The following is a 13,700-nucleotide window of genomic DNA, read 5'->3' as shown; positions in this document are numbered from 1 at the left end:
GCCCCATTTCAAATTGTTATATCCTCTGCATCCCAGCATGTTGCCACCAATCTCCAAAACTGAGTTCTCCAGCTTCTCTCCCATTACACCTGATAATACCCCACCCCTTTGACCTAGAGTTGACAGAACCCAGACTGACCATGGCACACCTCTTTGATCTACTTAGGTAGACAACCCAAATGATAAGTGATCAGATATGAATGATCTCATTGCACTCCCCAATGGGTCTATCACAACACTCTGGACTAGTTACACTGGGCTAACTGTGACCCACACCCTGGACTGCAGAGCTTAAGGATGCCCTCACTCTGGCAATGCAAAATAGCAGACTTGACCATAGAATCCTTACAGTGTGGAAAGAGGCCATTCAGCCCATTGAGTCTATACTGAGCCTCCAAACAGCACCCAACCCAGACCCCTACCCTATTCCCATAATCCAAAATTTACCATGGTTGATCCATCTAGCCTATACATGCTTGGACACTACAGACAACTTAGGATGGCCAATACAACCAACCTGCACATCTTTTAGACTGACAGGAAACTGGAAACCCACAAAGGGAGAACACACAAATCCCACACACAGGCAGTCACCTGAGGCTGGAATCAAATCTGGGTCCCTGGCGCTGTGAACCATCATGCCACTCTTGCTCAAACCCCTCGGTTGATCATAGAATCCCTACAGTGTGGAAACAGGCCCTTTGGTTCAACAAGTCCACACCGAACCTCAGAGCATCCCACCCAGACCCATTCCCCCTAATCTACACCTCCCTGAACACTACAGGCAATTTAGCATGGCCAATCCACCCAACCTGCACATCTTTGGACTGTGGGAGGAAACCGGAGCACCCAGAGGGAACCCACACAGACATGGGGAGAACGTGCAAACTCCACACAGACAGTTGCCCGAGGCTGGAATCGAACCTGGGTCCCTGGCGCTGTGAGGCAGCAGTGCTAACCACTGTGCCACCATGCCACCCATAATATTTGGGCTGTTCTTGATTTACTGTGTCAGGATCCCGTAATTGAAAAGTGCCTCCCTTGCCTTGACTGATGGCTACTCCACTTAGATTTTGAGACAGAAATATCTTCCTGATTTACATGCAGTCCGTTTGCCACATATGCAGTTGGCACATGGTGCGGGTATGTGAATGACATACCACAGTGATGCACAATAAAAGGTCCACCCCCTTGACTGATCACTGCCGACAAGCATGACAAGCTGCCTTGTTTTGTATCTGCAGCAAAAGACAAGACAGTAGTTCTGCCGTTCTTTAAACTCCATCTGAGGAAGAAAAGCCACCAAAAGGTAACCAGTTTCTTTCCCTTGCAGCAAGCACTACTGCTCTGCTTGGCTTCATGTCCTCTCCCATCCTTTGACCTGATCAAAATGCCCATGATCAAACATTCCTTTTCTTCTCTTGATTCCCATCAATGTCACAGTACTGTTTTTCAATGAAATTCTGAAATTTTCTGCTTGAATGTTTAAAATTTTGACAAATTGTCCAAGATAAAGTTTCCCAGTATGTTTCCAATGTTCTCTTTACAACTCTAGAAGAAATGATCATGAAATGACCGATAGCCCTTTAAGTAATGCTTGAAATTATAACAACATGTTTACTCCTAAACAACTGGCTGCCATTAGGAGTAGACCATTTTTTTCTTCCCCCCTATACTACCACTGCACAGCAGTATTGCTTATTTTTCCCCACAGCACCCACGGTGTGTGTAAGTGCTGTGACTCTCAAGGCACCACGTGGCCAATGAATCAGTTACAAGCAAAACCCAATAAGGTCAATGCTTATGTGAAGAAAGTGAAGGGGGAATATAGGGATTAAATCAAAATAGAATTGGAGGGGGAAATAAAGCACTCCATCCCCTAAAGGCATTGAGAATATTAGTAGACACAACATGCTCCCTCTCCAAGGACACCTGGGCTCGAAAGTAACCACAGAAGGGAGCAGGCAGTTGGCAGAAATGACTCCCTCCACGGCCTGCTGCCTGGACCTGTTTATAGCCAGCGTGGCCAGGCCCAGGAGTAAACCCATGAGGAGGAGCTCTGATCTGCCTGCACCCCTCCACACTGGGTCCCCTAAGATCAGGAGTGTGAGCTGAAGTGCAACCAAAAAGATGATAATGGGTTCTTCAGGTAACTAAAAATGGAGTGCAAATGCCCACAACCAATAAAAGAGTAGGATTTAGTTTAAGTGCTAGGCATCAAATGTGAGCTGCATCTTAATTGTAATTGAGCAATCAAATACATAGAGGTGTAGAAATTAGGAACAGGAGCAGACCGTTGGCCCTTTCAGCCTGTTTCGCCATTCAATAGGAATTTGGCTGTTCATCCAAATCATGTTCCTAGTTTCACCACATACCCTTTGATCCCTCTAGCATTAAGAACTAGATTTAAGTCTTCCTTGTAAACTTTTAATAGGTTAAATGCTTAACTATTTAATAGGCCTCCAGTTGGCCTTTCTGAGCACTGTCTTAAGCTTCTTCAACAGGATGGTTTATTGCGCTAAATGTGAGCTAAACCAATGTTCCGACTTAAGACATCCAATTTGACACCTCTCTACCTCTTCACTATCTAAAATATTTAGTGAGAATCACCCTATTATATATTACTGTTCAAAAACTATCCTACATGTAGCTGCTCTTTGGCAGACTAAACGATCAGATGATCTGATGAACGTATAATAAAAAGCAAACAAAGGTACAAAGTTAACCAGTAAAACATTTTATAATATGCTGTTAATTACACAGAAGTAAATTAAATACTGTACAATATATCAAGAAATTGATTCTAGAATTGATATACATCTGACATACTTGTTATATTAAATAGACTATGAATGTAAAATAGGCCATCACATAAAAACAATACAATTTTTTAAGCAGGAATTGAAAAGATAATGCCTAACCTAGATGGTTCTGTTTTTCATCATTACTCTTAATGGTATATAGAAAAACAGTTATCCAGTTTTGTAGTAATATTTTTCATGCCTGTGTACTGCCTGGTCGAGCTAAAGAGAAGGCAATGTTGGAAAGCAAAACATTTAATTGCTTGCTCCCATTGATATTTCAAAATTTAAGCACACATGACAGTCAGCAGAAAAAGTAAACGCTCATGCTAGATTTTCAACCGACTGACCATAGGAATGTGGAAAATCTAACCAAATATCCATGGCCAAGAGGTGAATTTTCCTGTAACCAGCTTTTTTAAAATAAAACAGAGCTTTAGAATGTTAAGTCATGAAAAATCCACTGCTTCTTAATTCCAAGTTTCTCAATGCAACCAGAACTCTTGTATATGAAATATCATTACATGATAATGATGATGTTGCTGAGAAAGTATCCAGCTGTGTAATACTGTAAAATCATTTGACTCAAAATTTCAGTTTTTAAAACACACAACTAAAAATATTAGTATGTGAAAGCTGTAGTCCCTTACTCCTCCAAATATTACTTTATACAATCAAAATATATTCATAGCAGTGAAGTTACTTCTAGTGATGAACTTTACTTTGTAATTAAACTGGCAGGCAGGATAAATTCACTGCAGTTTGCAAATGAAGTATATTTTTGTAATAATATTAATGGAAAAATTATAATTTAATAATGCCATTTTCAATTAATAATTTTACTTTTTTGCTTTTATAATTTTATTTTATATAATTTTATTCCATATAAGGTCAAGCAAAGTATAAATCTACTTCCAAGGTGAGAAGCGCTTTGCCTGCAGGTTCTGCTAATGCTGCTCTATTTCCATTTGATTGGCTGTTTCAAAAGTGACAGAGTTTGATTCTCTTATGATTATGTAATTATATTTTATAACAAACTTCTGAGAATGCAAGATAAATAAATACACTCAATGTAGTTCTGGTGTAACTAAATGCAATACACATTGCACTGACAATGCAGTCAGAAGAGAAGGGCGGGTATATTTGACTCAGTTAAATTTTCATTTTTCATACTTCTATGGCCTGTGGGAGATAATCCAATAAGTACTCTAGTTGAGATAAGTATATGCTCACTGCTGCAATTAAATGGCATCAATTCATATTTAAGACACACATTTTCATTCTTTATACAATGTTATTTCTTCAGTACAGGAAGCTGTTATTTTACATTAATAACAAAATATTATTCTCAGTTTCTAGGTACACACTATTTGATTAAAATGCCGGATTGAGAAAGCTGGACGCTTACTATAGAAGTTAGACATTTGTTTTACAACTTAAACTACAAAGAATAATTTAATTAATGTATTATTAAAATGTGGTGTTTGAAGACTTTTAAGTATAATTTTGGCTCTGTTTAACAGTTCTTTCAAATATTATTAGCTTAAATGCAACTTATAAAGTTTCTAAAATAATGCAAGGAACTAAATCACAAATCATAAAGCAGAATATTTAATGCTCACAAATTAATGTAGAAAGTATGACATTCAGGCTATATGAAGTGACCAAACAGCTAAGGCGAGAGTCGGGGAGAATGATTGGTTTCTGTCTCCCAAACACACATATCCTCTTCCTTTTGAAAGTGATCCTGGTTACATGCCACATCTACTAGAAGATGAAGATCTGGAAGAAAAAATCTTTACCATTAAATTGTTCAGAAGTCTTGATGTATGCTTGTTGTCGCAATACTTATACTACTTTATTTGCATTAAGTTTACAGAAATTCACACTTGTTTACATATTGCCAGAGCTGTAATTTTTACTTGCATCAAATTTTGACAGTTTTACACTGACAAGTTGTGTCTAGGAATGGGTGGGACAAAGGAACATTTGGGTGGGTTGTGGGGATTATGTTGGGTTGGGTCTAGCATGGAGATGGCAAAGAAACTTGCTGGCTAGCAGAATATTTAGGTGATTACATTTTAAAACTTGCTTTAGAAAGTATTTCTTGATACACTTAAGAGTGCTAACAATGAAGTTTGATTAGCACAACTGAAAAGCTGAACACAAAGTATAAGCATTTTAGTCATAGTCTGAATCTACCACCAGTAAGTAACCCAATAAACTATTGCTGAAAAGAGAAACATTTTGTCAAAGCTTTTCATCTTGAAATTATCAGGTCAACTTTCAAGAAATATCAATCTGAACGTGAAAAAAAACTACTTCTACTACGTGAGAGGGAAGTGCTGATTGATTCCAAGTCAATCCTGAGAAAGTACAAGCTGATGATCTCATGAAACTGCATGGTGTCGTTTGTCCAGGTGACCTCAATCAGTTTGGCTATTGCTCCTTTATCCTCAGGGTTGATCTGAGCCAGGGCAAGGCAGGTGGCAGTTTTTTAATGCCCAAGCCTGACTTGTCTTTTGACAATACTGGAAGGAACCTCCATCTTCCAGCAGAGAGCAAGCAGAAACAATGGAATCAATGTCATGTGCAACAATCACCAGCTGAGCCTTCTTACGCTCCATTAGAGTGGTGAGTGTTCACGGCTGCTTGGAGAACTGTTGGCTTCTTTGGAGTGTCTGCCTTCCAGCTGCATTTATACAGTGCTTGGACATTCCAGCTTAGTCTCAGGCCTGTATTTATGGGCCAGCTTGTAGAGCTGGGTGGCCGCCTGCCTGTTCAGGGCATGACTGAACTGGTTAATTGCTGGAGGCACCTTCTCGATACTTGTACAGAATGGCCTTTTAATGCTGAAGTTGCACATACTGACGCTATTTCACAATCGTGTCAGATCCCTCTTGGGTTGAATATCCTGACCAATCCCAAAGTTTTGAGTCTCTTCTCGAACAGAGGTTTCACGACCTTTTTCATTGCATGTTTCCTTACAATGGAAGAGGGTGGGACCACCTTCTTCTTCTTGGCTTTCTTTCCTTTTGGCATGGCAATAGTTTATTACTGTTCCTGTGCCCAAGATTCAGCTTCATTGTTTAGAACCTCCTCAAAGAAATGTAAATAAGCAAAATTGGCAGAACTTTTCAAATCATCCTGGGAGAAATTGATTTATTGATTCATTGATTTCCACTGAATAGAATGTGCATTTAAAATTCTGTGATCTCTTGCACTGGACACGGCAATTTTTGACGAATTATAGTGAACAGCCAGTAGAATTGAGCAGAAACTGCATGCTGGAATATATATTTCCTCCATAGCAAATTTATGTTGGTAAGATCACAGCTCACATGTGATATTCCCCTCTCTAAGGTGTGACCTGAACCCAGTTAGGTGGAGAAAATGGTCAAGGCTCACAACTTTTCTTGCAGGAGTATATTGTAATGTTTTAACAAACATCAGTATGATGCACCCATTTTAACTGAAATCAGCAATTACAAATGAACTTACAAACATCAATACCACACTCCTTTCCTTAAATTATTCACAATTTAACTCGCTCAAGTTCTTAAGAGCTCTATTACATCCAATGCTATCACTAATTGTCAGCTGCTGCTTTCCCCTTGATCATTTTGGCAGCTCACTACTACATTACTGAAACGCTTGTTTCTTAAAAGTTCAAAAATCATGCCCATATATGGCCTTCTATCAACCACTCATTTGCCTAACTTTCTTTCTGTCTGGGCTCCATCTCTACCTATCCACTCACTCCTTGCCCCTTGCCCTCTACCATCAGCGTACACAGCACTGTTGCCTAGCTATTATCAGTTTTGATGAAGGGTCACTGGACTCAAAACGTTAACTCTGCTTTTTCTCTACAGATACTGCCAAACCTACTGAGTTTCTCCAGCAATTTTTATTGTAGCTCTTTAAGAAAACCTGATGTTTCCCATCAAAATGATTGACAAGTATTAAGAGTATCAGGTGCAAGGATAAGAGAAAAAAATGTTTTACAATGTCCATGGACAATTTCCCCACTTGATCTTTTGATGATTAAAAATCCTGCTTAAACATAGGATTGTAATTAAGACATTTGTGAGGCTAATAGAAATTAAATGTGAGGTGTTGCATTTTGGTAGGACAAATCAGGGCAGGACTTATACACTTAATGGTAAGGTCCTGGAGAATGTTGCCAAACAAAGAAACCTTGGGGTGCAGGTTCATAGTTCCTTGAAAGCGGAGTTGTAGGTAGACTGGGTAGTGAAGAAGGCGTTTGGTACATTTGCCTTTATTAGTCAGTGCATTGAGTATAGGAGTTGGAGGTCAAGTTGCAGCTGCACAGGACGTTGGTTAGGCCACTTTTGGAATACTGCGTTCAATTCTGGTCTCTCTGCCATTATAAAGATGTTGTGCAACTTGAAAGGGTTCAGAAAAGATTTACAAGGATGTTGCTAGGGCTGGAGGGTATGAGCTTTAGAGAGAGGCTGAATACGATGGGGCTATTTTCCCTGAGTGTTTATAGGATGAGGGGTGACCTTTTAAAGATTATAAAATCATGAAGGGTATGGATAGGGTGAATAGTCAAGGTCTTTTCCCAGGGTAGGGGAATCCAAAGCTAAAGGGCATAGGTTTAAGGTGAGAGGGGAAAGATTTAAATTGGACCTAAGGGGAAATTTTTTCTTGCAGCAGGTGGCGTGCATACGGAAAGAGCTGTCAGAGGAGGTGGTGCAGGCTGGTATAATTATTTATTTAAAAGGCATCTACATGGCTATATAAATAGGAAGGATTTAGAGCGATATGTGCCAAATGCCGGCAAATGGGACTAGGTTAATGTAGAATATCTGGTTGGCATGGGCGAGTTGGACTGAAGGGTCTGTTTCCATGCCGTCCATCTCTATGACTCCAGTGAGAATTCTGATAGATGTAAGATGTGATATAAGAAGGATGTCCTATGTCTATTGTAACCCTCCCACTGGCACATGACTTTATCAAAGTGACTGAAATAAATCAAAAGATATTGGACAAAATCTGATAATTTCCATCTTCAATTTTGTTGACTAGGCTAAAGATGACTGCAACTAATAGGTGGATAAAAATTTACATAAAATTTTGGGGAAAAATGTGTAGGACCTAGAATATCAAAAATTTTGAAACAACTGAGACATGAATATCATTGTCTTGAATCCAGGAACTTACAGTCCATTCAGGAACACTCTATGGAAATTAATCATGCTGCAATTAATGATATGGTACACAAAATCACACATATCTTCAGTGCATTTCTTGTACATGTCACTCTTAATATAGTGCCTCCAAAACAACCAGTGTTTTAGGGGCTAATGTACTTTAAATAATCCTTTTAATCTCCTTATATTCTTAAGTTAAATGAAGACATTTCCTTTCTATACATGTACTGCACACAGTACTGAAGTTGCAACCTTACTAATGATATTTACTATTTCAGAATAATATCCCTAATTTCCCTTGGCTAATAAAGAATTCTATATACCTTCCTGTCCACCACAGTGATCTGTACTACTACCTTCAGAGATCTGTGGACATTCACTCTAACACCTATCACAGAAAGCAGATGATTTAGTACTGTGCTCTGTGGACACCACTGAAAACAGCATTACTGGAAGAGAGAGGCAGTACTGTAGTGGTAATGTTACTGGGCTACTAATTCAGAGGCCCAAATTATGGTCTGTGGACACTGATTCACACCACAGTAACCTGCAGAATTTTTTAAAAATAGGGAAAGTAGAACAAACAAATCAAGGACTCTATGGATGACAAAGGAGATGTAAATGAAGGTAAAGAAGGGAAAAAAATGTGCTTATGATGAGAGTCAATAGAAAATAAGGATTAAGAATATCAAAGGTTCACAGGATTTGTGATAAAGCAAAGAGAAACTATGAGAAAAGTGGCCAATACAAAGAGGTGTGCCAAAAGTCTTCTGTGCGCATATATAGTAAAAGGAGGAGTAGGGTCAATTAGGGATGAGAAAATGGACTAACATCTGGAGGCAGGTGGCATGGCTGAGGTGGTAAATGAATACTTTGCATCTGTCTCTACCAAAGACAGAAATGCTACCCAGGCCAGGGCATCAGCAAAGGGAACACAATCAGTAGAAGTGTTCAAAATTGATAGTGCAGAAGTGTTGGATAGACTGTTGGTACTAAAAGTTGACAAAGCACTTGGACCAGATGAGCTGGGCATCAAGGATTTTGAAGGAAGTGAGAATGTAAATTACTGAGGCACTGGCCACAATCTTTCAATCTTCCCTAGTCTCTGAGAGGTGACAGAGACTGGAAAATTGAAAACATTACAACCTTGTTTAAGAAAGGTTGTAAGGATTAGCCCAGTAACTTCAGTAGTGGGGAAGCTTCTAGAGACAATCATTCAATATAGAATTAGCAGTGACATGGGAAAAGGAGTGTTGATTAGGAAGAATTTGTTCCAGCTGCTACATGAATTCCATGGGATTTTGTTTTCTTTTAACCAATCTGCTTTGTGGGATCTTGTGACTAGTTTTTATAAAATCCATGTGACCACATCAACTGCAGTGTCTTCATCAATCTTCCTTGTTACTTCTACAAAAATAAATTCAATCATGTTGGGCAGACACAATCTTTCCTTAACAGAGGATTGGAGACAGTGAATGTAGAACCATTATTTAAGAAGGGTGATAGGAATAAACAAGGGAACTATTGTCCAATGAGACTAACATCAGAAGTCGGGAAACAAATCTGAGGGATGGAATTAATCTCCACTTGGACAGACAAGCATTAATCAAGGATCATCAGCATGGCTTTGTCAGGGGGAGCTCATGTCTAGCAAATTTGGTGAAATTTTTGAGGAGGTAACCAGGTGTGTGAATGAAGGTAATTCAGTTGATGTAGTCTACGTGGAGTTCACGTGGTCTACGTGGCTTTTGACAAAGTCTTGCATTTGAGACTGGTCAAGAAAATAAGAGCTTGTGGGATACAGGGCAATTTGGCAAATTAGATCCAAAACGTGCTTCATGGCAAGAGGTGGAGGGTGATGGTGTAAAGTTATTTTGTGATTGGAAGCCTGTGTCTAGTGGCATACTACTGGGTTCAGTGCCGGGTTCGTTGTTGTTTGAAGTGTACATTAATGATCTAGATACAAATTCAGGCTTGATCAGTACGTTCGCTGATGATACAAAAATTGGTGGTGTAATAAATAGCAAGGAGGAAAGCCTCAGACTACAGGACAATATAGATGGGCTGGTCTGATGGGTAGAACAGTAGCTTTTGGATAATACTGTAAAGTATGAGGTGATGCATTTTAGGATGACTAGCAACATAAGGAAGTATATGATGAATAGTCTGACACTGGAAAGTACTTGAGGATCATAAGAACCTTGGTGCGCACATCAATGAATCCTCGAAGGCAACAGGTGAGGTGGATATAGTAGTTAAAAAGGCAATGAATACAGCAGCAGAAAAGTTATGATGGAGCTGTATAAGACATTAATTATGCTCCAGTTGGAGTACCGCATGCAGTTCTGGTCACCACACTATAGGAAGGATGTGATTGAACTAGAAAGGGTGCAGAGAAGACTCACCAGGATGTTTCTGGGCTGGAGCTTTTCAGCTATGAAGGTAAACGCATAGGCTGGGTTTTTTCCTTAGAGCAGAGAAAGCTGAGGGGGGACGTGATTTGACGTGTACAAAATTATAAGCATTATAGATAGGATAGATAGGAAGAAACCTTTCCCCTTAGTGGAGAGGTCAATAACCAGAAGGCATGAATTTAAGGAAAGAGGCAAGGTGGTTAGAAGTAAGTTAAGGACAAATTATTGTGGTTGGTATCTGAAACTTACTACCTAAAAGAGTGGTAGAGGTGGGAATCATCACAACATTTAAGAGGTTAGATGAATGCTTGAAATTTGGCTATAGACGAAGTGCTGGGAAATAGTGTTAGAGTAGCTAGATGCTTTATGACTGACAAGGACAAGATGGGCTGAAAGGCCTCTTTCTGTATTGTAATACCCTGTGGCTCTGAATCCATGCTGACTTTGTTTGAACCTCACCCTACCAAGTGACAGTTTATCATGTTTCTCGGAATTAATTCCAATAATTTACCCACTACTGAGGTGAGGCAAAGTAGCCTACAACTATGGCACATTAGTCGTCACAACGATCTCAGAGCCCATCAGACCAGAATGGAAGCATTGAAAAAGAATGAGTCTCTCCAAGGGCTTTTTTTTTTTTTTTAGCACAAATCCATCTCTGTGACAAAGGAGCCAATCAAACAGCTGTTGTCAAGTTGATGATTTCCAGCAACCACAAGTGATCACAGTCATTTACCTACTTCCAGGTGAATCACTCTCATTGCATAGTCTGGTGCTGCGCCATGTTATATCACCTCTCCCAAGGGATGCCTGGTAGTAATGAATGTGCCCTCAGCACACCATTGTGATATTTTATACCTGTATTGGCATGTACTAAAGGGTTCCTGAGTGTTCCAGCTTCTGTACTCATTACTTCAATGCAGCAATAGTCTGCTCCTCAAATTCTTGGCAACTTTGTATTTCTCTTTACATGCAAATTGTCCTTGTGTTCAGATTGCAAAGGTAAGTTAGAAGTCACAGGTATGGGAGTTAGTCTTTCATCCTGAAAAGACACCCTTTGGTACTACAAGGCAAGTCATGTTTAATTTGATTATCTTTTAGATTATATCACATAGAACACTGATCAGGGTAATGCAGTTCATGTGGTATACATGTGTATATATATGTGTATACGTATTTCCAAAAAATATTTGATAAGAATTACTGAGAAAACATATTTATATTTAAGGTCTATGTGAAAAATGAAAGTTATAGAATGGTTTGAACATTTTCTGGAGAGAATAGGATTTATGTTTTGGCTTTAATAAGGGATGAAGCCAATAGCTTATTGTGTAATGTAAGCCACCTTCTCTTTACCAAAACGATTAAGTGACTTTGGAGAAAAGGCAAGAAAATCTTTGAATAAAATAAGAGGTGGGGTTTATGGCCCTTAATTACTGATGAACCGGGTTTGAAAAGATTGGGAATAGGCGTCTGTGCTAACCGTTGCCTAGCAATCCTTTTTGATTTAGTTTTCTGTTGACAGACTTAAGTAGACAGTTAGGAAGTTTGTTTCCTGAAGCTCTTTTCTCAGCAGAAGTTAGAATCATACAGTACAGAAGGGCTCCTTCAGCCCAACAAGCCTGTTCTGCTCAAAATATGCTACCACAAGTCCCACTTTCCAGCATAAGGGCCATTGCCTTGAATGCTATGACACTTCAAGTGCTCATCCAAGTACTTTTTAAAGGTTGTGAGGTTTCCTGCCTCAACTACTCTCCCAGATAGTGCATTCCAGACTCCCACCAACCTCTGGGTGAGATAGTGTTTTCCTCAAATCACCTTTAAACCTCCTGCCTTTCATTTTAAAATTATGCCTTCTTATGTCCCTGGTGTTACCTCCATGATAGATCACAACAAGATGCCACAACACAGCCAGACACACTAGTCACCATACATCAGAGACATATCACCGATGACCACAAGACTACTCAGACCCCTAGGTATCAGAGTAGCCCACAAACCAACAACCACTCTGTGACAACTACTGACAAACGTAAAGGATCCCATACCCATAACAAGTAAAATTAACGTAATATACAAAATACCATGAAAGGACTGTGAGAAACATTACGTAGGCCAAACTAGAAGAAAGCTGACAATAACGATACATGAACACCAACGAGCCACCAAGAGACACGACCAATTCGCACTGGTCTCAACACACACAGGCAAAGAAGGACACTAATTCGACTGGGACGATACATCCATAATAGCACAAGCTAAACAGAGACATGCCAGGGAATTCCTGGAGGTTTGGCATTCCAACTGGAACTCCATCAACAAACACACTGAAATGGACCCGATGCACAAACCACTCAGAAACAGAACTGGAGGAGATGCCAACCACCCCAGCAAACCGAGGCATATAAATAACAAGCACGACAGAACACCAACGCTTCACTGGAGGTGCACTGATGATGTTACCTAGCAAGGTGACGAAATGTCTGCAATCAAACACACCGGCTCGGCGAGCAAGTCTACAACCTCCTCTACTACCTGAGCTACAAATCTTCTCAAAAACTTGTCAAAGTCATTGGCAGAATGCCTCATCACCAGAACGTTCCAACAAGTACCAAGAAATTGCTTGGCCAGTGGTGAGAAGGACATTATCTGAGAGATCCTTCTTGTGTACCTCCACACTCTCTGTACCTCCACACACTGCTATGGAAGCAGCTACAGGGAGGTAGAGACTGTCACACATCTTCTGGAATGTTCCTTTGCAAAGGAAGTCTGGAGGTAGATGCAATGGTTTTTGCCGAGGTTCATCCTGAGCAGCTCCGTGATGCAGGACTCCATGATGCTCTATGGTCTGTTCTCTGGGATGCACACCATGACAAATATTGACCGCGCCTGGAGAACTATCAACTCAGTGAAAGACACTCTTTGATCTGCCCAAAAATTGTTGGTCTTCCGGAGCAAAAAGTTGACCTCGACCGAGTGTTGCACACTGGCACATTTGAAGGTCCAGGACTACATGATGAGGCACACACTAAAGCTTGGGGCAGATACCGCCAAGGCTCAGTGGGGAAAGACAACCATCTAAGGTCTTTCTGCTGAAGTTAAATGAGGGTCCATTCAGTTATCAGACACCCTCGTGCCTCAAATGCATGTAAATGTAGTCTTGTGCCTTTGGTTTGTTTTTTGGAAGAGTCAAACTCCAATGTTTATTTGTTTCTCCATATGCTACTGTACAGAACCAAGGATAACAAGGTGTAGAGCTGGATGAACACAGCAGGCCAAGCAACATCAGAGCAGCAGGAAAGCTGACG

The 13,700-nt window shown here is 40.1% G+C and overlaps 1 protein-coding gene and 1 pseudogene across 1 annotated transcript in view; both read right to left on the bottom strand.

Moving 5' to 3' along the window:
• Positions 1–4,473: 4,473 nt before the first annotated feature.
• The window catches only part of hsf5 (heat shock transcription factor family member 5), a 106,724-nt gene continuing 97,497 nt past the window's right edge, over positions 4,474–13,700 (bottom strand). Inside the window, exon 6 of the mRNA XM_048612376.1 lies at positions 4,474–4,583. Coding sequence (XP_048468333.1) covers positions 4,474–4,583 — 110 coding nt within the window. The remainder of the gene's footprint in view (positions 4,584–13,700) is intronic.
• Positions 5,098–5,843, bottom strand: LOC109914457 (annotated as a pseudogene).

Source organism: Rhincodon typus, chromosome 26 (genome assembly GCF_021869965.1).
Source record: "Rhincodon typus isolate 14 chromosome 26, sRhiTyp1.1, whole genome shotgun sequence".
In the NCBI taxonomy this organism is placed as follows: domain Eukaryota; kingdom Metazoa; phylum Chordata; class Chondrichthyes; order Orectolobiformes; family Rhincodontidae; genus Rhincodon; species Rhincodon typus.
This window is presented reverse-complemented; position numbering and strand designations above follow the sequence as displayed.